The 23508-nt window shown below is 42.2% G+C and overlaps 2 protein-coding genes across 3 annotated transcripts; both read right to left on the reverse strand.

Moving 5' to 3' along the window:
* Nucleotides 1-3643: 3643 nt before the first annotated feature.
* Nucleotides 3644-6506, reverse strand: LOC137878910 (small cell adhesion glycoprotein homolog). 2 transcript variants are annotated; one of them, XM_068719418.1, is made up of 4 exons: nt 6401-6506; nt 5755-5863; nt 4578-4619; nt 3644-4467 (listed from the first exon to the last, which is right to left on the reverse strand). In XM_068719418.1, exons 2-4 carry the CDS (start codon nt 5849-5851, stop codon nt 4286-4288), a joined length of 321 nt encoding a protein of 106 aa, XP_068575519.1. In that variant the 5' UTR covers nt 5852-5863; nt 6401-6506; the 3' UTR covers nt 3644-4285. The 2 variants fall into 2 exon arrangements, with proteins under 2 accessions (XP_068575519.1, XP_068575518.1); XM_068719417.1 differs by having other exon boundaries at nt 5755-5890; nt 6401-6496.
* Nucleotides 6507-7583: 1077 nt separating this feature from the next.
* On the reverse strand, nt 7584-10832 carry s100b (S100 calcium binding protein, beta (neural)). The gene is made up of 3 exons (XM_068719420.1): nt 10764-10832; nt 9589-9742; nt 7584-9275 (listed from the first exon to the last, which is right to left on the reverse strand). The coding sequence occupies exons 2-3, from the start codon at nt 9724-9726 to the stop codon at nt 9129-9131; spliced, it is 285 nt and encodes a 94-aa protein (XP_068575521.1). The 5' UTR covers nt 9727-9742; nt 10764-10832; the 3' UTR covers nt 7584-9128.
* Between the last annotated feature and the right edge of the window lie 12676 nt (nt 10833-23508).

Raw genomic sequence — 23508 nt, forward strand, 5'->3', positions numbered from 1 at the left:
AAAGCTCCATTTGGACCTTCAGGCACGTCAGGTTTTATAGTTTGGGATGTGAGAGATGTTGATGTGGTGGCTAACAAATATGAGTAATGCTGTACTCTGACACACCCAACATGAAAAACACAGTATTCTGGTACTTATTGTCATTGGTTCTTATAATTGAGAGGTGGGAATACTTCCTGAAACAGACGGACAGTAGTCAACAAATATTCTCTTGATCCCGACTGAATTGTCCCATTTAAAAGATTTATATAATATCACACGTTTTTATATGTAAAAAGTAACTCTGAGTCATGTCATGTAGCATAAAAATGAAAATACACAAGTAAAGTACAAGTACATGAGAAAATGTACTTACTGACACCAGTAGAAGTACTTCTTTACATTGAGTAAAAGTACCATCTAAAGTACAATACTTCCCTCTGACATGGTGGAGTAGAAGTAGCATGGAATGCAAATACTCAGGTGGAGTACAAGTACCTTGAAAAAGCAGTACTTGAGTAAATGTACACGCGCACACACACACACACACACACACACACACACACACACACACACACACACGCTGAGCTTCATTCGCACGCAAAGGTGCCGCTTCGGCCATCTTTGTCCCCACAGACGGTGACTTCACCGTGTGTGTGAGTGTGTGTGTGTGTGTGTGTGAGAGTGTGTGTGTGTGTGTGTGTGTGTGTGTGTGTGTGTGTGTGTGTGTGTGTGTGAGAGTGTGTGTGTGTGTGTGTGTGTGTGTGTGTGTGTGTGAGAGTGTGTGTGTGAGAGTGTGTGTGTGTGTGTGTGTGTGTGTGTGTGTGTGTGTGTGTGTGTGAGAGTGTGTGTGTGAGAGTGTGTGTGTGTGTGTCGGCCCCGGGATTTTGGGTAACCGGCCCTAAAGTCGGACCCCGCCAGCCCCAGACTGTTATTACTGCTACACACACACACACACACACACACACACACACACACACACACACACACTCTCACACACACACACACGCAGTGATTCGACTCGTCTGGCCTCTTTGCTCATCTGGGGTTGATTAGCGTTACCACTTCCCTACACACACACACACACACACACACACACACACACACACACACACACACACACACACTCACTTGTGTGAACTCAGTCACCCCTTCAAAATAAAATCTCTTCTTTGTTTTTCAAATAATTTCCTCGACTTTCCAGGAAGAATTTTAAAAGCCAGCGATGCTGAGATTCGTCTACATTCCCTCCCTGATGTGATTAGTTTGACGTCTTTAAACATCCTTATCTTCCTCCAGTTCTGCCTTAATTGCTTCTCAGGTGTTTGCGCCGGTGGCAGGTAACGACTCCGCTCAGGTAACAATTGTGTCGGGATCTACTGAATAGAAAGCCGACGTTTACATCTTCGTGGTTGGGAAACCCAGAGGATGACGAATGAGAAGTGTAGCACGGGCCACCCGAAGAGCCCTTGTTAGGAGGCAGCAGAAATGAAGTATATACACTCTCTATTTCACGAGAACAACTGTTTCACAAAATTCGGATTCACTCCAAAATTCGGCGAGTTCTTCCTTGACCCATGTTGCATTCTTCCACCAAGTTGCATAAAGATCTGGCTTGTAGTTTTTCTGTAATCCTGCTGAAAGTAACGTTTTTCTAATGGGACTCTAATGGGAAACACTACCCCTTTCGTCCACAGGGGCCGCCAAAATCAACACTTTAAAGTTCCTCGTGGTAGCTTTAAATGAACAGCGTCAATGTCTAAGTTATAATCATGACTGTGAAACTAAAAATGTCTTTTACGCTTTAGAGAACGAGGGAACATCTGTACAAAAAATAAAAGTGATGGAAAACAAGAGGAGGCTGCAGGAAATGAGCAGACGCTACAGCCAAGCTCGACTCGTCCGTTTAGACTCAATACCAGGTTAAATAAATCACATTTAAAATGGATATATTTTCATATTCCAGTAATGATCTTGTGGGATCTGCCGGGTGGGAAACTGGACTCTGCCAAAAAGCTCCAGCTCCGGCTCTCGGGGGGAATCCGCAGTGCATTCTACATCTTTGATTTCTTCCCTCAACAGAATTTGGGCTCATTCTTTCCTTGGCCGCCGCCGCAGCGCTGGTAACTCAAATTGATTTGACAACCGAGCGAGGATGTGAGTCACAGATGAAACTTCCCACCTTGGCGGAGCTCCGGGGCCCCTCGGCTCCCCGGCGGTTTGGGCTTTAATGGACCTGTTATGGCTGACGAGGTCCGAACCTTCCCTTTGAGCTGATTCTGGTTTCATGTCCTCACCTGCTCGACTCCCAAAGAAGAAGCTGCATGAAGAGTTAACCAACCATCACACTGTCAGCTGTGAGCTTCAGGTAAGACGAACATCTGCACCTCAGCAGCTGGAACTAGTACAGTTACTCAAGTACTAATTCAAGGTACTTGGATTCCCTCTTTCGTATACTCCACTACATGTACTACATACATGTTTGGATTCCTGTTGAGTATAAAACAGCCAAAACAAATGTATTAATACACGTTTTAGTTTTTAATTTGATTGAAATTCAATTTATTTTAGTTTACAGAAAGAGATGAATTTATTCTTATTAATTCAGGGGAGTTTATGAGTTTATGATGACACATTAATCAAATGTCCATTATTTCTTATTATTTCGGTCCAACAGCACCACCCTCAGGCCGCTGCTGGTATTACAGCCACACTGTAGCGGTGTTGTAGTTTTCTTGCTCTCAGGTTTTCTGAAAGCTAAAAATGAAACTGATAAATGTTTGAATTTATGTCCTAGAGGTTCCTGTTCCACGTGTATTTCATTTATGAACGTAGGAGGCAGAGAAGCAGGAGAACAAAGGTAAAATATGAAGAAGACAACAGCAGAAACATGATGAATATGATTCAATTTAAATCATTGAAACACTTCAGTACACATTTGAGGTACTTTACTTGAGTATTTAAAGCTATTTTATAGCTTCAATTACTTTTCAATTCAATATTTTACATAAAAAACTTAAAGAAGTTTGTAAAATAAAATCCTAGTTCCAGGTTAAACAACAATAAAGTAGTTAAAATAGCTCCACCTTCAGCTCAAACAACATTAAAGTAGAACGTTTACAGTAACACATCATTGCTAATGATACAATGATGAAATACACTGACATCAGCCACTTTGTTAGATGAGTACTTTTACTTTGTAAACATTTTGTTGCTCAAACTTCTGTACTTTGAAGAAACACAACAAAAACACAAGAACCCACTGAGAGTATGAAGTACAAACACACGTTCAAAGACGTCGTTTGTGAAAGTCAAGGTTTTGAACTAAACTTCAGAAGTCCAGAATGACTCAACCCTAGAGATGAAGTCCAGACGTATTGGCAAGACCTTCGTATCCAAACCGTCACGGAGGCCCAGAGGAGCGGTCCGGGTTTCATCAGGTACAATTTAAAATGTTTAAAATGTGTCTAATTGCTGTAATTAATGGTATTATCTCACCTATAAAAATAAACACATTATTTTTAAGTGTGTTTTATGTTCTATGAATGTTGGAAATGTTTCCCCAGATGAATCCCTCAAATACATAAAACATATATCATTTTCTAATAAGTGCAGTACTTGTTCTTGACCACTTGATGGAGTTTATGATAAAATCACACCAGAATAAAGTAAAAGAAGAGATTTTAATAAACAGATTCAAAACAGTTAAATTCAATTTATAGCTGTAAAAAAACAATTAGTTATTGCAACAAAATGTTGACTTTTTGGACTTTCTGTTTTATCTTTATTTATTAGAAAACTGAAAAAATACTCTGATAGTATAAAAAAAATGCATAAAAAGCATCAAAAGGGTTGAAATCAGGTTGAAAAATGAACAAAGAAAAGCAGCAAACAGTAAATGTTTACCGGCTGTAAAAAGATTTGTCTGCTCCGTTTTTAACATTTCATTCAAGACGTGAGACAAATAATAAACCACGAGGAGGAGATCTGATACCAACACTTAAATGTATGGATGGTATTCTGGAAAAGTTACTTTATTTAAAGCTGAAAAACTGCTGCAGATTCTCAATTTCTCCAAATTAAATTCTGCTGCAGATTCAAAATGCAGTGGTGCAGCTGGTGCATTCATCACTTTATCGGATAATCTCAAACTAAAATAGCCGAGAAGTGAAGTTCGTCTGTGTGTGAAGTTGCTTCATGCAGCTTTGTAGAATTGGCTACTTTTAAAAAAACCTCCTCAGTGTGAACAGCTCTTTATAATCCTCCACATCGCATCTCAAGTCTTGTTTTAAAGGTGTTCTGGTCTTCAATCGTCCTCTTTGGTCGTCAGAGACTTCCTGCTTTGGAGCGCCGCCTCAGACTCGTCTTCGTCTTCGTCGTCGTCTTCGTCCATCTCGTTGGTGTAGTACGCGCCTTTATGTCGGTAAAAGTCCCACAGCAGCACCACGATGATGCAGATCAGCAGCAGCAGCACGGAGCCCACGATCCCTTTAGAAGAGACAGGAGATCATGAAAAGATGAAACAATGTCCTGCAGGATGAAACTCAAACCCTGATCTGATGATAAGACGCAATCAGGAGGAAACGTTCAGCTCCCACCTCCAATTAAAGCTGCAAAAGCTCCATCGTCCACGTCGATGCCTGAAAAAGACATAAATTAAACTTTAAAGAAGACTCGTTTATTGTGAAAATGTTTCATACCTCTTATGTTGTGAAGCACCTTCATTGAGGGGATGATTTTTATATTTCAGGGTGAAATCCAGCCTCTTTTCTTGCATTAAAGCTTCAGATCTGTAACTGAGATTTCCAGTACTGAGCCGTCACTCCCATTATAAAGCTCACATGGCAGCAGAATCCAACCATGCGGGGCATTCAAACACCCTCAGCCTATTTTAAAGCCTCCGTGTGTGCAGAGACGAGGCGACAGAGGCCCTTCAGGGCCAAACACAGTGAGCCCTGCACACTCACTGTCAACACAACTACTTACATCTCATAGCAAGACAACTGGCACACCTCCAAGAACGCAGCTGCAACTCAAAGAGCGTCATGAAGACGACTTCAGATGTTGCTCTTAGGTGTTTCATCAGCGATGCAGTGAAAACGTTGCGGTTTAATTACATCGTGATGCTTCCTTCTCCTACACGTATCCAGCAACAGGAGCGATCGGTATGTAGGTGTAACGTCAAGTCAATGTGGACTTGGGTTCACACGGGACATGAACGGAGGATTTCAGGGTGAAAGTCCCGTGTTTGTTCCCGCTCGTTCTCAGAAGAAGACTCACTGATTGGCTGCAGGAACTCTCTTCACCGCTAAAAGTTAAACTCTCCCAAACTGTTAGTTTGGCTGCAGAGTCAAAGACTATCTGACCGTCTAGTATTGATGCAGACGGGTCAGTTATTAGTTCTAGTGTTCGTAGTAAAGTACTGCAACTTATTGTACAAGTATCTCATGTTCAAGTTCAATATTTCCCTGTGAGATGTGGAGGTAAGTAGCATTAAATAAAGTAAACACCAGTGGGTTTTTGAAGCCAGCTGGTTGGCCCCTCAGTGGAAACAAGGGCCAGTCGGTATCATCTCTTATCTTCATGGCGACAGACACTGGAGGCGTCACACACACTCCTTCACATGCTCCTCTCCTGACATCGGCCTGATAAGACCCTCCCTGCTAACACACACACACACACACACACTGACTGACTCACAGCGTGTGTGTGTGTGTGTGTGTGTGTGTGACTGAAAGTACAAGTAAAAGTATTATCAGCACAATGTACACGTACTCGTCGTCACTGTCTCGGTCACATGATCCAGAGGAGTAGGAGAAAAAGGAGACCGGGTGTGTGGAGCTGCAGTCGCAGGGCCGGGAGTCAGGTCCATGATGATGTCAAGCTGAGCAGAAAAACATCCTTCATACTCCTCAAACATTCATGAAAGTTAAGGAGGATGCAGTCATTTCTTTTGCAGCATCGTCTTCTTAAAATGATGAATAAACACATGTAATGTGACTTTCTCATCGCTGTCAAACGTAATAAAGCGTCTGCAAGACGCTTCCTCATAGAAATGAGCTAAAAGTCAAAAAGCTGTTCTAATGTGGAATGATAGTTTATGTTCATTCAACGTCCCTGCGGAGCGTTTAAGTCACGTTTTAATCATGTAAAACTTTAAGAAGTCCGTTTTTCACAGACTGAACTATGATGTGGAGAGAATGACTCTGTTTATCTCTGAGCTGCAGAGCATGAAGCTCATTTTAATCAGATTGGATTCTCTTCTAACCAGACGTGCCTCTCTGGTCCCAACAAGCTTTCCTTTATATTTATAAGAGCAGAAGTTATTAGCTGGTAGTTTGCAGCACAAACAGTCACAAATTAAAACAACACAAGACTTCAAACTGTGATTTAAAAGGTAGAAAACAAACGACAAACTCACCAGTTCTGAGAAGAAGAAGAAGAAATACAACAGAGCATATGCTGAACAACACACACACACACACACACACACACACACACACACACAGATGGGTGTGGTGTCAGTCCCCAGGGTCCAGATCTGTTCCCCCTCCGGCCAATCACGAGGCTGACTCCGCCCCTCTGATGCTACACAGCCTGCAGATGTCTGAAACTGTACAGCTGACATGACATCATCCTGTGTTTGAATAATCTCACCTTCATGCAGAGCTTCTCTCGCGTTTGTAGCTTGTTTGTTTGCAGGAGTTTGTGGTTTCCTGCATTTCCCAGAATGCCTCAAAACAACCAGAGAAGAGTGTGATGGATGTTTTAATATGTGTCTGTTTTTCTTTTCTCCCAGCTCTCAGAAGGACGTCTCCTCCTGGAGGACTGAAGGCCAACAGGAAACTCGAGGAAGTCGAGTACACAGTCAATAACTCACAAAATAGTTTGTAAAAACAGTAAACAGTGAGCCGTGAAATACATATTTTCCTGCTCCTGTTACCTTCACAAAGATGCTGAATTGAAGGAAAGACATTTGCGAGATTGTCAGCAGAACGTTTCCCCATGCAGCTACAAGATGTTCTACATTACTGAGGAATGATATTCATGTTGTCTTGTTTAATAGAATCTGTTGGATGCATAACTGATCCTTCAGGTAGGATCTTCCAGCAGGTGACTCTGATTGAGTTGAGTAGGTCAGTGGGGAGAGAGCTCAGCTCACACCTGGAGGCTGATGAGGCTGCACACAAAAGGTTTGAAAAAGATGATTTTACTGAATATTTGAGCTGTGAGCACGGACACAAAGCTCATCACAGCTCTGCAGTGAAGATGAAGTTCATTTAAATGACTAATGCTGAATTTATTTGTCTCTGTTGTCACTAAAGACTGCAGGAAAATGCTTCAGATTCACTCTATAGACTATGACAAAACACTGAAGAGGAGGAGAGAACATGTGACACACAGGTTTGAAATGAACAAACTAAAACTTGTTTCAGGTTAAAGATGGTCAGAAAACAAACATTCAAAATGACAACAAGAGAAGCATATTTAATGCCTGATGTTGTTTAGTCTCTGAACGTTCAGTTTGTGGTCTTATGCATGAGTCTTTATGAGAAATCAGGTTATTTAAGTCACTCAAAACAATATTCAACAACTGCACAACCTTTATGAATATTTTGCATTTATTACATTTTTAAAAAAGGCATGTTTGCACATTTTAGGAGAAAGACAAACAGCGGTAAAGTTTTTGTGTCAGTTTGTTTGATTTGATTTTCTGTCCCACAAAAAAAACTCAAGAGTCACACGTTGATAATTTAATTCATCTTCATTTCAAAAACATGCATCAGAAAAACTCTGTTCCAACTCTTGATAAACGTTTCTTTGTCTTCTTTGCTTGACGAGAAGAGTGTAAAACTACAATCTGACAGTTGGCCACTAAATCTGAATATTTTATGATTATTTTAGCAGCCAGCTAAACATGTTCAATGTGTTATGACTCAGATAAGTGTTGGTTACTTTTCTACTTTAATCTCTCCAAAAAGAGCTTCTAAACACGAAACAATCATTTCAATTTACAATTCATCTCCAAATCATTGTTGGTTTTCTAGCGAGCATGACAAAGCCATTTCAACATTTTAGTAGCCGTTACAAGTTTTTAACTTGAAGACTAAGTCACTTACAGTGTTTGATAGTCAACTAGGTGTTTTTATTTTGTCTGAAAAGTGACTTCTAGATTAGATAAAACTCACGAGCCATTTTAAACTTCTACTAGCCAACGACAAGTTGTTTGATAGTCATCAAAGTTTTTTAAACGCGGGTTCCTCTCAGTAGTTGTTTGACTCCCCAACTGAAGCTGATAATGGTAATTCCTTAATTTACTGACCTCTTAAAGAGAGAAGAATGATTGGATGAATCGACTAGCCACATCTGAAATATAACGGCCACAAACTCTATTGATTATTTGGCCTTGTCTCCTAAAAATTCCGTTATGAAACGTATTTTCTCGCTGATTACGTTTACGTTTTTTGATGCATCACAAATACGTTAATAATATTCCACGTCAAGAGAAGATCGGTGTAGATGGATCAATTCTCGTGACACCTTTTGAAACTAAGTAAATTGTTGACTTATTTAAATAAAGCAACAATCACATGTATTTAAAGCCAAATCTTGATTTTTTTTTTTTTTTTTTTTTTTTTTTTTTTTCAAACAAAACCAAGTAGTTTTGTTAAAATTTTACAACGTTAACGTAATTCAGGAGAAAATACATTTTCCTCAATTATAATCGTAATTTTTCCAACTTTTCTGGCCCTTTTCAACAGAAGTACCTTAAATTATTGATTGGTTGTTTGCAGAACTTGGTAGCCAAAGTTGGTAGCCACACCCAAAATGTTTCAGTTTGATTCATAAAATGGGATTGGGAATCATGCTGAATTTTAAAAAGTACAAAAACATTTGCAGCACAAACAATGTTGTTAAAGCGATTAGAAATCAATGGCTAGTTTTGTACCAAACATAAAAAATAAATCCCAAAGCCATTTTCAAGACTTTAGTCGCTTCTAGATACTTGGACTCAGATAGAAAAGAACATTTGAACTACTACTCTGGCCTGTTTGCCAGCCACCAGCCAAAGTACTGTTTTGGCTGCTTGTGCGTTGCTAGGCTTCTTCTTCTTCTTCTTCTTTATAATTTACTGTAGCTCCCCTCCTTCACTCGTCCTCGTGCTCGAAGAACTCGTGGCAACAGACGGTAACCACAGACACGAATGTCATGAACTCCTGGAAGTCGCACTCGGCGTCGCCGTCGGCGTCCAGGCTCTCCATCAGGCTGTCGAGGGCGGCCTGGTCCTTCACATGCTGCAGGAGGACGGACGGACGAACGGATGGACGGACACATCACAGCGGGACAGTTACACCACTCAGGACAGTATTTCAAACTTTATTATAGTGGGAAAAACTTTGAACTACTACTACGTCAGTGTTTCCATTCTTTGGTGGAATGTTGAATGAGTAGAAAGTACCTCAAAGCTCTAGTGAGTACTCAAGTAAATGTGTTTTTCCTTCGTTCCTCGACACTGCAGGACTTGTACTTGCAGTGAAGTATTAATTCCATTAATATTTAGTTTTGTATATTAGATATAAAGGATTTGAATGTTTCTTTCTGTCTCACCTCCATCAGATCCGGCAGCTCGTCGTGAAGCAGATCCTTGAGCTCGCTCTTCTTCAGTTTGTGTTTGTCTCCTTCTCTCTCTGAATACTTCTGAAACACGGCGATGATGGTCGCCATCGAGGTTTCCAGGTCGGTCATCGTGTTCTTCTTTCACCTCATCAGAAACAATACATGAGAATCACAAGTGTTCTTTTTTTACACTTATACAAACTTTTCCAATGACATGATATTTTTCTGAGAGATATTAATATAAACCGGTCTCGCATGATGTACTTTCTTTAATGATAATAAGACAAAGCATTGTTACAAAGTAACATTTGCTTTCATAACATGTCAGCCTGGTGGAAAGAAAACATCCAAAATACACATTTAGGTTTTTATTTTACTACTTTGTCTTTTTGCATCCTTCCGATTATGCCTAGTTTGCATATTTAAACATAACATTTCAGAAAACTTGTAGTACAAAAAAGATTTGTCTCAATGTAAGTAATCAACTGGTGAAGTTTCATGTTGATATCTATTAGTTCTTTTTTTTACCCTATTCACCAAAATGTATGTAATTTAACAAAACGAATCTTTAAAATTACTTTTTTCTCAGACTCTGATCCATAAATCTCCACTTCAGTAGCTCTTGCATACACCAAACTTTACAGCTATATTTCTCTCTATGTTCTGAAAGTGTGCACAGAGGGGGTTGTTCACACATCATTCAGAGCCTCATTTATACTACATTTCATTCATAAAAATATGACGAATTATTTTTTTATGGCTGTTGACAGCATTTCCTGATTTATGCAGTGATACAAACAGATATAAATCTCTGTAAAAACCTTTGACTCTAATATGACAACATAATAAAACAATAATTTTGAACCTGGTTTTATCCAATGTTCAGATTTATATTCTGGAAATGTATTAAAATTAGCACATATTTGATAATATTATGCCTAATTTGCATATTTAAACATAACATTTCAGAAAACGTGTAACACAAAAAATACTTGTCTTAATATCAGTAATCAATTGGGGAAGTTTCATGGTGATCTCTATTGGTTACATTTTTTACCCTATACCGAAACAAACTGCACTTGCCTTGAGACTATTTACGTGGTTGCATTCTGGGACTGCAGGTTATTTTGAGTCTTTTCTGCATTTTAAAAGAAAGACGATCTTACCTCAGAGGGAGTTCAGGCAGAAGCTGATGGAGGAGGATGGACAGCGGACTTTATAGTGCAGCAGGGTGGAGGGAGCTGGTGTGGAGGGAGCAGAGCTGAGGTCATTCAAACCGCCGACCAATCCCGAGTGTCCACCTCCCCTCACTCCACTGCAGCTCTGCTAACAAGCACAGATCACCTGACTAATGTCAGGCCCATGAGAATGTAATGCGTACAAATATTTGGTTTGATATGTGGATTCAAATCACACAAATAATGACTCTAAATGAACATTATTGTCTTAATGCAGCTTTAATGACGTTAAATACTCATAAGAGCCATTTTGAGTGACTTTTAAGAGAAAATAGTTCTGCTGAAAAACTTTTTAATGCTTTTACAGACAAAAACCTGGACTATATTATATATATATTTTGCTTTTATGAAAGATTTATGTGTTTTTATTGTATTTGAATCCATTGCAAAACCAAATCCTGCAGCTTTCTCTCTGGGTTGGAGGAGGGTAATTAGGTCTTCATGTACATCAAATTTGTACTGCAATATTACTTTAATTTGAGAGCTTTAGTTGCTTGTTGCGTGATGAGAATAAAATATAAGTAGTTCAAATAAGCTGTATTTTACAGGAAAATATATGTAATTTAGTATAAATGACAAGGTAGTTGTGTTGGGTTTATGAAGACTCATTGATTTATAAATAAACTTCCAACATCTTGTCATAAATCAGTGCTACGGACACTTCTTCACCTTCAGATGAATTAGTTACTTTCTATGAATTGCAGGATGAACTCGAGGTTCTTCTCCAGCTGAGATGTATTTAGGAAACCTTGCCAAGCACTTGTAGGATGCAGACGGCTCCGTCTGTATCTCTGTCCGCTCACCGTACACCGCCTATCTGATCCGGATCTGCTGCTCCGCGTTATGTTGCTGCTGGGAGACAAAGGCCCGTTTCAGAGGAAGCGGCTGGCCGTGCATGTTAATGAAGACCATCCTTTCACTGCTGGAGTTGGCCAGACGTGTGCTCCTCTGCAGCCGAAAGAGAGCTCACACAAACGCACACATCTGCACCGGCCAAACGGGCAGAAGAGGAGACGTCCCGATGCCAGGTTTCTACTCCTAACATGCTGTAAACAAACTTTAGAGAACAAGTATTCCCAGAATGCACAGGGTCCTCTCATAATTCCTTACAAAATATATATAGAAACAATACAGGTGATTATAACATGAAGTCCTGCCATTACAACAGGTATATCATTAATTGATATGAAAGATCTCCACAATGTGCTGCGTTCCCCAGATGACCTCCTCACGATGAACTGCGTCTTTGTCTCGGCGATAAATAAACTTCTCACGTGGACGACCACAAACCGTCTCATTGTTCTCTTTAAACACTGAAACTCTGTGAGGAGAAAACAAGCAAAGCTCCTGGAGAACATCCATCGTTTCTCTCTCTCTTTTCTTTCATCCGTCGCTCTGACTTCTGGTTTGTCTGCTCAAGACACGGCAGGAGTGACACCATTATTTTTGTGAAAAGAAATTCAAAAATGAGTAATCTTTTTTACTTATTTTCACATATTTTTAACTTACTATCTCAAAATGATGACTATACAAATTTAACTTGAGTCAGTATTTCACTGTTGTATCTCATATCTACAAAATATTACAGAAAATCTATATTTTAACTCCTAATTTTGGCTTTTTTTTTGCATGGAGGAAAGAAAAAAATAGAAATTACTGTCTTAATTTTATTTAATTTAGTGTTTTTTTCATGTTTTATGTCATGGTTGATCTGCTTACTAGCCCAAACATATACACATCTTTATTTTCATGTCATAATTCTAACTTACTATGCAAATAATGCGATTTATACAGCATATTTTTTTGTTATTATCTGATGATTTTGACTGACATTGTGAGATTGTGCAGTTAAAGTACATTTAAAAATATATTTTGTCTTTAATCTGGCAGAATACCTGTTAAGATATGTGGAAGATGAGGGTTTGTAAATAATAAAACAATATATAAAAATACAAAATAATTAATAATTATTATTAATAATACGGATGAATAAAAAATGTAAAAATACAATTAAAATAATAATACATATATAAATAAATAAATCAATTTTTAGATTTATTTTTGTATTTATTTTACAGCTTTGAAGTGATTGATTTGACTTTAATGTCGTGACATACATTCAAAATGAAAGAAAACACGACAACATTAAAAGCAGTAGTCAGACTTTCTTTCGTCTCCTCTGTTGTGTCTCTTCCAGCTTGTTCTTTGTCTCCTGGGAGACGGCGTCCTCAAATGACCGAGGCCTCCTCACAGCCGGGGCCCCCTCACAGCCGGGGGCCCCCGGGGACCCTGAGCTGAGCCGTCGCGGTGGCAACGTGTGAAAGGTTTTGCCAGGCCGCCGAGTCATCAACTGGCAGCCGGCGTGAACACATCAGATTTAGGGCCTTTTTATTTCTCTCTCCAAGGATTTTAACTACGTTTGTTGTTGTTTTTGTGTCTCTGTTTTTACAATCACAGAAGTTGCTGCATTTACCATCAACCTACTCTGACCTTTTGATATGCAACCTGTTCTTCTAGATGCAACGAGAGGAGGCGAGGAAAAGGAATCGAGGATGAGGAAACTAGGAAAAGAGTGAGTCTCATGATCCACCACGAGAGGGCAGCAGTTCACCATGCATCCTCGTCTCAGATCTATATCCACGTTAATGTCAATAATCAATAATCTCACAGTGAAGCAAAACACTTTTTTCTCTTAGACTTAATCAAAAAGTCACATCTTTAACAATGTTTCTAATGGAGACGTAGTTTATTGCACCTCTTATTGATCATTTACAGGTTTATTAAGTCTTTAAAATGACTTCTGACTGATTCAGTTATCTTCAACGAGCAGTTAAAAATGCGTTAAATTAATGTAAGGCACCATGAGACTCAGAAAAGCAATTTCATATTAAATGCCTTTTATTAGGATAAAGAAACGTGTGTTGTTGTTGTTGCGTGTTTCTACCTCTAGGGGGCAGTCTTGGAGCAATCAGTCAAATCTGTTCAATCTTCTCATCAATTGGCTGCATTGATCCCTTTAAGACCCTCATGAAGGAAGTATTCAGATGCTTTACTTCAGTCAAAGTACTAATACCACAATGTAAAAACAGTTACAAAATGAAACCTGCTGCAGGAAATAAAAACTACAAAGATGGTGGAACAAACATCTCCCAACAGTCTGCTGCTGATGGAAAAACACCCCGCCTGTCTCTTGGCGTTTCCCTCCGCTGGATTACTTCCTGGCGTTGCGTCCGCTCGCCTGGCGGACGATCACAGCGTAATCTGGACAGATCCTCAATCTGTCCAATCCCATCTGGCTCATTTTGGTTGATCACACGGCAGCGTCGCACCATGAAACCTGGATTATACGAGGGAGGAAAGTGCTTTTCTGGAGGGCCGGGGCCCCCGTGAGCGTCGGCGCCCTGAGTTATGGCGGCAATCAAGTTGCAAGGTCGGCGGTCTGCAGAAAAACATTCGTCCTCTCAAATCTGTTTTCACCAAACCAAGAAAAACACTCATCTGAGAGGTTTCAGTATTCAGTACTCCGGCATGTTTCCACCTCGATGCACATTATCGATAACATGGATGTCGGCTGACACCAGGAGCTTAAACAACTTCATCCAAAAGAGATTTAGCTTTTGCAGGAAGTTGAACCAGAGTTAAGAGAGAAGGTGCATCCAGCCTTGTAGTCATTAACGTGAAATTCTTCCACAAATCTGCAGTCATTTTACAAGCTTATTTTTGCATAATTGCAGTTCCATTTTGCTGCATAACAAAACCCAAAAAAACTATATCATGTGTTTTGTATTGCAGCAAAATGGGACTGCAATCTGCGTTTCTGCAATTGTTATACAAATGAATGGTGAAATCACAGAGAATTGTACTTTGAAACATGGAGTGAACACTGATGACTTGAGTTAATGCTGAGTTTTGATGTTAGTGTCACAAAATAAAACTACAGAAATGGTGGAAATTACAGACAACCGCAGTACATGTAGAAGTTAAGCTTCAGTAGAAACGCATCAACTGAATGTTGTTTTTTTTGGCGCCACTGTGACGGATTTGAACCGGCGCCCTCTCCGCTGCAGAGTGGCCATCTCATGTCGCATCTAATCCCATAATCCTCTTCTGCCACCACTCTCACCCCCCCCTCTCCGTTGGATTAGAGGCTCCTGGATCAGAGCGCCGTATCCCCGCCACACGGCCTACCTGATGGCCTACTTCCTCTTTTCCAGTATTCGGGCTAATTAGACTGACGGGAAACGAGACAATAAAGGGAGCGGATTGACTGGAGGTCAGCGATGAATCTCAACATCGTGAGCTGTTAAATCTAAAGCAGAGTGTCGGCCATGACTCCACCTCCTGCCTGTCACTGTCCGTCACACGCTGGCTGGGTCGTCAGAGACATTTTTAGCTCGTTAGTCAGTTAATGAATCAGAAGAAAGATGGACTCAGGTGACCACTCGTATATCATGCGTTTTTATAAAAGGCTCAAAATAGATGCAGCAGAACCAGAGAGAACATTTTGTTCCTCGCATCGTTCCTTTTTCCTCGTCATAAGATGCTGCCTACATTACCCACAATGCACAGTGTCTCTTAGTGGTGGTTTTGTGTCTTTCTGTAGTTGTTTGGTGTCTTAGTGGTGGTTTTGTGTCTCCTTGTAGTTGTTTGGTGTCTCTTAGTGGTGGTTTTGTGTCTTTCTGTAGTTGTTTGGTGTCTCTTAGTGGTGGTTTTGTGTCTCCTTGTAGTTGTTTGGTGTCTCTTAGTGGTGGTTTTGTGTCTTTCTGTAGTTGTTTGGTGTCTCTTAGTGGTGGTTTTGTGTCTCCTTGTAGTTGTTTGGTGTCTCTTAGTGGTGGTTTTGTGTCTCCTTGTAGTTGTTTGGTGTCTCTTAGTGGTGGTTTTGTGTCTCCTTGTAGTTGTTTGGTGTCTCTTAGTGGTGGTTTTGTGTCTCCCTGTTGTTTGGTGTCTCTTAGTGGTGGTTTTGTGTCTTTCTGTAGTTGTTTGGTGTCTCTTCGTGGTGGTTTTGTGTCTCCCTGTTGTTTGGTGTCTCTTAGTGGTGGTTTTGTGTCTTTCTGTAGTTGTTTGGTGTCTCTTAGTGGTGGTTTTGTGTCTTTCTGTAGTTGTTTGGTGTCTCTTAGTGGTGGTTTTGTGTCTTTCTGTAGTTGTTTGGTGTCTCTTAGTGGTGGTTTTGTGTCTTTCTGTAGTTGTTTGGTGTCTCTTAGTGGTGGTTTTGTGTCTCCCTGTTGTCTCTCTTTGAGAATTTGTTTTGTCTGTTGTTTTGAGTCTTTGTAGTCCTTTTGTTTCTCTGAGGTCAGTTTGTATCTCTTCCTGGTGTCTCTTTGAGGGCCCTGACCCTCACGTCTTTCTAACTCCACACCCCCAAAACTGAATTTCTCTGACTTCACAAATTTCCATAATTTGTCTTGTCATCCATCGTTGGTAAAGAAGTGGAACATCAGGGGCATCTGGAGCTGATTGAGGATCACTTTCTGATTTCCTGTCTCACGTTCAACAATCCGTCTCCATGAATCTCTGTTTCCGTTTGCATCCACCTAAAGTAACGTCAGTCCGTTGACGCAGCACTGAAGGCGTCTTCTCCTCCGTGTTTCCACAGTCTGGTGGCGAGCGCCCAGCGTGACGGCGACCACACAGAGCTAATCCCCCCCCCCCCCCCCCCCCGCACACACAAAAACCACAACACCATATGGTGAACGCTAAGCTGGTCATAACAGCAAGGCTTCAAACTCAGGCAGAGGCTGCCCCGACTCCACCGGAGCCTTCAGAGGGGATTACTGGTGTCGAACTGCTCTTCATCGAGCTCAATAAAATGAGTTACAGCAGCCCAAAGACGTAATCCTGTTTCTGAAAGAATCCCGGCTCAAATCAGGACACATTGGGCCCTTTTATACTTCATCCTTCAAGTTTCCCACGACTTTAAATACGACAAACGTTGGCAAAACACCAGTAAAGTAAAGATTTAGTCTGTGACGTGCCAGAAAACGTGGTCAGTAAACAATGAAAGTGATACGGCTACTTTATTTTGATTTCTGTTACTTATTCAGTCTCTTTCAAACATCAAACCAGAGTTGGTGATTTCTGGAATAGTGGAAAGACTAACAAAGACCTATTCCCTTTACGATGATGTACAACCGAGAGAAGCGTGTCGATAAGTGACTTTAACGATTAAAAAGTGATCTGAGGATCGTCTAATCACTTTTCCAGACTCTTGATATTAATAAAACATAAAATAAATCAAAGCACTTGAGCTAGAAATGAATGAATCTGCACGCAGACCAAATGACAAAAGGTTCTCACCTGCACATGCTTTTATTCTCTCATAACTTTCCCTGGATGCTAAATTAAGTGGAGGATTGATCACAACACTGGGAATTACAAGCTACTGAGGCACCTTCACTGATTTGAGGGTGGAATTAGATTGTGGCTGACACTCTGGTCTCCAGAGGACAGGAAGTGTTTCGTCGCCTCGCTTCAAGGACGCGTGGATGAATCGCTGACCGTTCAGCGACAGGAAGTGGCCTCCGTCCTCCTCTGATGTGAGCCATCAAACGTCTGCTTGAAACAGAAAGGAGAGAGCTCATTATGAAAATAGGAATCAGCCGGGGGGGGGGGGCTTTTCAACGAGATGAAAAACAACTTGATTAACCCGTCTGTCGGTCCCGCAGAGATCCGGAGAGTGAGATGAGAATGCTCAGATAGCAGCCTCACATGTCTGCGTCTTTGTTCTTCGGACCAGCGTCGGCCTCCCTCCCGTCCAGAACAAACTTCCAGACCTTTGGTCCACTTGTTGAGTGTCCCTTCAGCTCATGAGATCCTCATCTCCACATATCATCTGTCAGCGTCCACCGAGGTGAAACATCCATTTCACTTCTTTATGGAGCTTTAATGCTCATTTGGCCTTCCAGCGGGTTTTACACGACTCAGCAGCTCGCCCAGTGAAAGGAGATTTACACGACTTCAGACCCGACGGACTCTCTCGAGTTCGATGACTTCCGGTGGTGACGCTGAAAGCGACCGGCGGATGTCTTGTCGTCGATCGCCAAAGTCGACCGGACGGGGGCGGAGCTCGAGCAAATGAAGGCCGGAAAACATTTAGCCGAGCACAGCGAGGAGGCGTGAGATTAACGCCGACGAAGGTAGGCTGAAGGAGCACCGTGAAGCTTTTTAACATCAGCCAATCATCGGCGCATCAACACCGAGACGTCAGAGCGAGACACGAGACGCTGAGCAGCAAGCTTTGCATCATGGGAAACCTGCTGCATCGCTAGCAGGTGGAGGAAGTATTCAGATCCTTTATTGCAGTACAAGTACAACGTAAAAGTGTTGTCAGCTTAGAAAACTCAGATTGTAAATTCATATTTTTTCAAACTATTTGCAAAATTAAAGATTCAATTTCTCAGATATTTTCTGAGATAAACGTGTCAAATTTAAACAAATGTTTCCTCATACACGTAAGAATCTCGTCAAGTTTAATCTCAGAGAATATCCAAGTTTTGAATCGGGAGTTTTCTCTCGTGACGTTCCCCACGTCTCTGGAATCCTTATTGTTTAGGGTCGATCCTCGTACTTGTATTTCTATATAAATCGTATGTTCGTAGCGTCTCTGTCCTGTGAGGAGCACAGGATTCATTTCGCCGCTGTGCGCTACCCAACGACAGGAGGAGAGCGCTGTCTTCACAGAGAGAGCTGAAGGTTTCAGGCTGCTGCTGTGAGAAGGTTTGCTTTAAAGCAGGAGTCTGCAGCTCCTTTGAGTCTTCATCGGTGTGACTTCATGTGAAGTGGAGCTCCTTCTTTCTGGGCTGTAGTATCTTCATGTTGCTCCTATCCTGCCGCTCAGCGCCTGCTAAACCAGACAGAGAGAAAGGCTTCAGATGAAATCAATCATGTGTTTCTTGTCTTGATGCATTTCGACGTCTTGTTGTTAAAGGCTAAACGTGTAAATGTGTCTCCCTGTGATTCACGCCTTTCAATTAGACCGGACAATAACCGCGTGTTGATGAAGACGCTCTCGACCTTTTTAAAGTCTCCCAGGCGAGCCAGCCGGACGGCTTCCGTTGCCATGGGGACCCTGTGGACAGAGGGGTTTGTGGGTAATTGGTGTTGCGGTGAAGTGGGAGACTGCGAGGGGGTTCGGAGATAATGATTTGGCCGAAGGAGACCCTGCAGAGAGGAGTGAGGATTCAGAATGCCGTATCCGTCTCCGTATCGATCCGTCGGCCGGGATGAGATTCAGCCTCCGGCGAAGTGATCCGCTCCGACCGGAGAGGAGTCAAAGACACGCTTCAAAGCTGCAGAGACTCAAACTCTTTCACCTGAAGCTGAACCAGTTAGCTGCGTTCTGTCAGTTTGAAAGCAGGTTCACAGACTAGAGTCGGAGAGTTTTCATGTCAGTCATGAACTTAAAGCTGCACATAAAACCAGAGAGTCTCTCCATGCACTGAAGCACAAACTTTCATCTATTTGCTTTTTGTCATTTTTTAAAGTGTGCTCCTACGTAAGGAGAGTTTTGATCCTTTTCTATCAGAAAATGCAGCACAAAAGAAACACTGTTATATTCTGAGACATTCAGGACTTTAGTTTGAAGGAAATATGGATTTAAAAGAGACAAACAAGGATTATGTAAAGCTTCCCTCTGCTGCAGAAACAGTGAGTTATTAATAAACGCTGCATTTCTATGAAATACATTAAAACCAGTGCATCTAAATGGTCCGTTCACAAGGTCACTGTGTCTATTTTCAGAGCAGAGTTTGAATCGAGTGAGCTATAAATGACTCCACCTCGTCAGTGACAGACGTCCCTCATTTTCATCTTACAAGATGAATTTGCATCATCTGCCAAAACAAGGAACGACACCATGACCCTCCGCTGATCGTCCTCAGCTCTGTCCTCGAGCGAGACTCTGAACACTCGCTGTCTGTGTGTGGATGAGAGCAGCAGCAGAGGATGCAGAGGATGCAGAGGATGCAGGCGGTGAAGTGGTAATCAGTCAGTAACCAGGGATGCAGAGGATTGGAAGGCCGCCCTTCAGAGGGCAGCATCACTTGGTTTCATCGTCAAAGTTTCTCCAGCTGCATGATCGTGAAAACAAAGCTTTTTCCTGAAACTGACCAAATCCCTCACAGGATTTATGATTTGCACGAATGCACATTTCATGCGTTCATCATCAGGAATGAACACCAAACCCGTAAACAGGCTGCCTCAGGACCGACGAGGCTGCAGACTTCAGGTGTGTTTGCCTGAAGATACAGACGGCTAATCCGTGGCCTTTTCCCGCTGCTGCAACGGAGAAAAGGAGGAATCAGTCATTTTCCCGGTGGACAGGTTGGGGAGCCTCGAGTGTGGAGATGAAGTGAACGGACAGATGGAGGAGGAGGAGGAATGAGCTGGGGGAGAAGAGGGAGAAGAAGTCTCCTGTTCTCTCTGCAGAAGCTCCTGCAGCTTCATCCCGAACGTTCACGCTCTTCTAGACCTTTGTCTGAAAGCCGAGTACTGACGTTATCGTGCTTCAACGAGTATTTTGTAATGTCCCTAAAACGTTTATGCATATTGTGCATATTTGTTAGAGAGAAAAGGACATGAACGTTGGTCCAGATTCCAGGTTACATTTAACAAACTAAAACGTCACACTACGAAGAGGACTGAAACTACTCTTATTGTTAAGGAGCAGTATTCTACTTTGGAGTAAATAAATTAGTCGGACAAATTGGAAACTTTAAGTTCCTTTTTTCAAATGCTGACAATACATCTCAACTCACTACGTTTCCAGGAATTCCCGTATTTGCATTCTGGCCTCGTCTGAACTGAATTCCTGGCGTCTCTTCCCAACCTGGCTGACAAGAGAACGCTCCGTCATTCTGATGCAAAGCGAGCCGGGCTGATAGCGAGGCTCCTTGATAAAGCGCTGAATAGAAGGGCTCCTTTTCAGACCCCACAGTTCCCATTCAGGCCCCATGAATAGACGCGTGGAATCCAGTCTGAGCCTCCAACAAGAGCTGGACTTCAGGGCAGCAACGGCTCCGACGGAGTCGTGTTCACCGGAGAACGTGTTCCTCTTTATACAGAAGCGGCTGCTCCTTGTGTTCTCAGGAGGCGTCTGCATTCCACACCACAACTCTTTGTCTTATCTTCTTGAATTCTGATTAATGTGCAAAATATCATTAAACAGCTTCTCACGTTGCAAATATGAAGCTTCCTGCAGGAAGATGTTGATGAAACCAGTTCATCCTGCAGCTCTTCTTCTGTGGTGGTGTGATTAAAACAACATACGACAGGCTCGCCATTCCAACTCTTATCTCAACTACTGTTGCATGGATTGCTGTGAAAGTTGGTGCTCATACTCTCGGTCCTCAGAGGATAAATCCCTCAGACTTTGGTGATCCTCTGACTCTCCCTGCAGCGCCACCGTCAGCTGGAAGATTCTCCAAAAGTTCTCAAAGAAAGAAAAGCAGCAAATCCTCACATTTAAGAAGCTCCAGAGTTTCTTTTGATGAATACTCAACTGATTGTTTCCACACAATAAAACCCATCCAGAGAATTATGTTTTCAACAGCGTTCAGAGGACGTTTTGAAGTAAATATGTAAAACAAACCTTTGAATAAAGACGTAACTGATGCATTGTGCAGATACATGGTTGAGCTTCAGTCTGTTGAGCGTCAGGCTCTTCTTCATGTGGAATAAATGGAAGCTTCAGCCGGTGTGATTTATCCGGTGGTCTCTGAAGCCGGAGACGCTTTTCTGAAAGCTCATGTCCAAGGTGACTCCAGATCAGAGCCCTGATCTCCATCCAGTCAATAAGTCGCCTCGCGGATATCCATCATATCCCCTGACGGTGCAGAATGAAAGAGGGCGGTCGGATAAATCACCACCTGCTGCTGTAGCGTTCATCATGCAGGAAGAGGAAGGTGGAGAGCAGCCTGATGGTCTCTAGGAGCCCTCAGACTTTCCCCTTTGAAAAGCAAATATTAGAATACAAGTAAAATGCAGGAGACGCGATGAAGAGAACTTGAAGAAGAGGAGTTGACGAACTGAATCGATCACGATCTGAAGAGACGAAGCTGCAGCGGCTCCAGGTTCTTACGTGATTAAGTAGGACGATGCATAATTAGCTGTAAAAGGAGTCGCTCCTCTCCAGCTGTTACCGTCGGCTAATTAGAAACTTAGGCTGCTGCCTTTAAAAGCTCCCCGAGGCGTCGCTGAGAGGAAGAACACACCGGCGGCATGTGATGCACAGGTCTGGATCTTACAACTGGCCCGAGTAGAGCGGGACGCTTTCTGCCAGCCTCCTGATGTCTCTGAGGTCATTCAGACATGAACTCCAGTCTGACTTTTCAACTTCTCACTTTCATTTTAAATCTCAAGAGAACCAAAATGCACGCAGAGCTTCCGACTTCTGCAAATATCCAGGTCAGGATTCAGAGAGGGGAACTTTTCTGTGCAGAGTTTAACACATGCAGAGTACCAGAGGTTGTGACTCTGTGACGGCAGCGAAGCTTGAGCTCGGCCCGCTCTGCTGCCGTCACACACCTGGAAATAAGCCCTGGAAGTCAAGCAGCGGAGGACAGACACTTCACTGCTGTAAACGGTCTTTTCTGTGCTCGTCTCGAGACCTTTTGTCTTCCTCCTGTCGTCTTTTTTGCCGCGTCGTCGTCGACTCCCCCGCTCTGCTCTGACGGCGGCGTTACGGGAGGACGTGTTGTCAACGAGATGAAAGAGGAAGCTCTGTTAGACTGGAGAAAGCAGTTGGAAGAAAGAAATACTCTCTTTTGAAATATTCTCACTGTCATTTAAAGCCAACACATCTCCATCAGAGACCGGAGCGGTAAACACATCTCCTCATGCATTTAGAAAGCTCTCGGGACATTTTATTGTGAAATTCACATCCCTTTTGCACCACATCTTCAAACAAATCTCCTGTTATTCTTCTTCTTAATGTCCTGCTGTCTTTTCCTCTGCAGCTCCTCTCAGCTTTATTTACAGGCCACACTGTGTTCCTCTGTGTTTATTTGCTGCTTTCATGCTCCATTTGTGAAACTCATTTCTTTATTGATTGTGGAGCAATAAGAAGCAACAAAAGGTCGGTGAGCAACTTGACTTTACAGTCCGTGTTTCCTCTAACAGAACGGAGAGTAAAGCAGTGAATGGAAGGACTCGGTGCACTTTAAAGGGACGAGACATTGACGAGCAGAAGAAGAAGAGAGGACGCTCAGGGACAGGGAGGACCTTAAAGGACGGAGAGTCAGACAATCCAACATGGAGGCAGCTGTTGTAGTTGGTGGCTTAACCTATAATAATACATGTTATTAATAATGTAAAGCTGCAGAGTAATAACACATACATGCAGTAAAAAGTTTTGCATATGAGAGTAGCCCAAAATGTGAACCCTAAGTTCAGTATTTGACTTAATGAGCTGTACTACTCCATTATTGGAAGTACACACATGGAGGAGTACAAGTACAATGTGCAGAACAGTGTGTGTGTGTGTGTGTGTGTGTGTGTGTGTGTGTGTGTGTGTGTGTGTGTGTGTGTGTGTGTGTGTGTGTGTGTGTGTGTGTGTGTGTGTGTGTGTGTGTGTGTGTGTGTGTGTGTGTGTGTGTGTGTGTGTGTGTGTGTGTGTGGCCACGCCCCCTCCCAGTGACGCCACACGTCCATCAGAGCAGCCCTCCTCCGGCAGACCGGA

The sequence above is a fragment of the Cebidichthys violaceus genome, unplaced genomic scaffold (genome assembly GCF_023349555.1).
Source record: "Cebidichthys violaceus isolate CVI_PGR_0920_01 unplaced genomic scaffold, fCebVio1.0.p SCAF_24, whole genome shotgun sequence".
Taxonomy (NCBI): domain Eukaryota; kingdom Metazoa; phylum Chordata; class Actinopteri; order Perciformes; family Stichaeidae; genus Cebidichthys; species Cebidichthys violaceus.

Coding starts and splice junctions, on each gene's coding strand:
- LOC137878910 (XM_068719418.1), bottom strand. CDS start 5,851: ATGGACCTGACTCCCGGCCCTGCGACTGCAGCTCCACACACCCGGTCT. Junction 4,620..5,754: donor GACCGAGACAGTGACGACGA/GTACGTGTACAT, acceptor TGTCTTTTTCAG/GCATCGACGTGGACGATGGA. Junction 4,468..4,577: donor TTTTGCAGCTTTAATTGGAG/GTGGGAGCTGAA, acceptor TCTCTTCTAAAG/GGATCGTGGGCTCCGTGCTG.
- s100b (XM_068719420.1), bottom strand. CDS start 9,726: ATGACCGACCTGGAAACCTCGATGGCGACCATCATCGCCGTGTTTCAG. Junction 9,276..9,588: donor AGCTGCCGGATCTGATGGAG/GTGAGACAGAAA, acceptor GTCCTCCTGCAG/CATGTGAAGGACCAGGCCGC.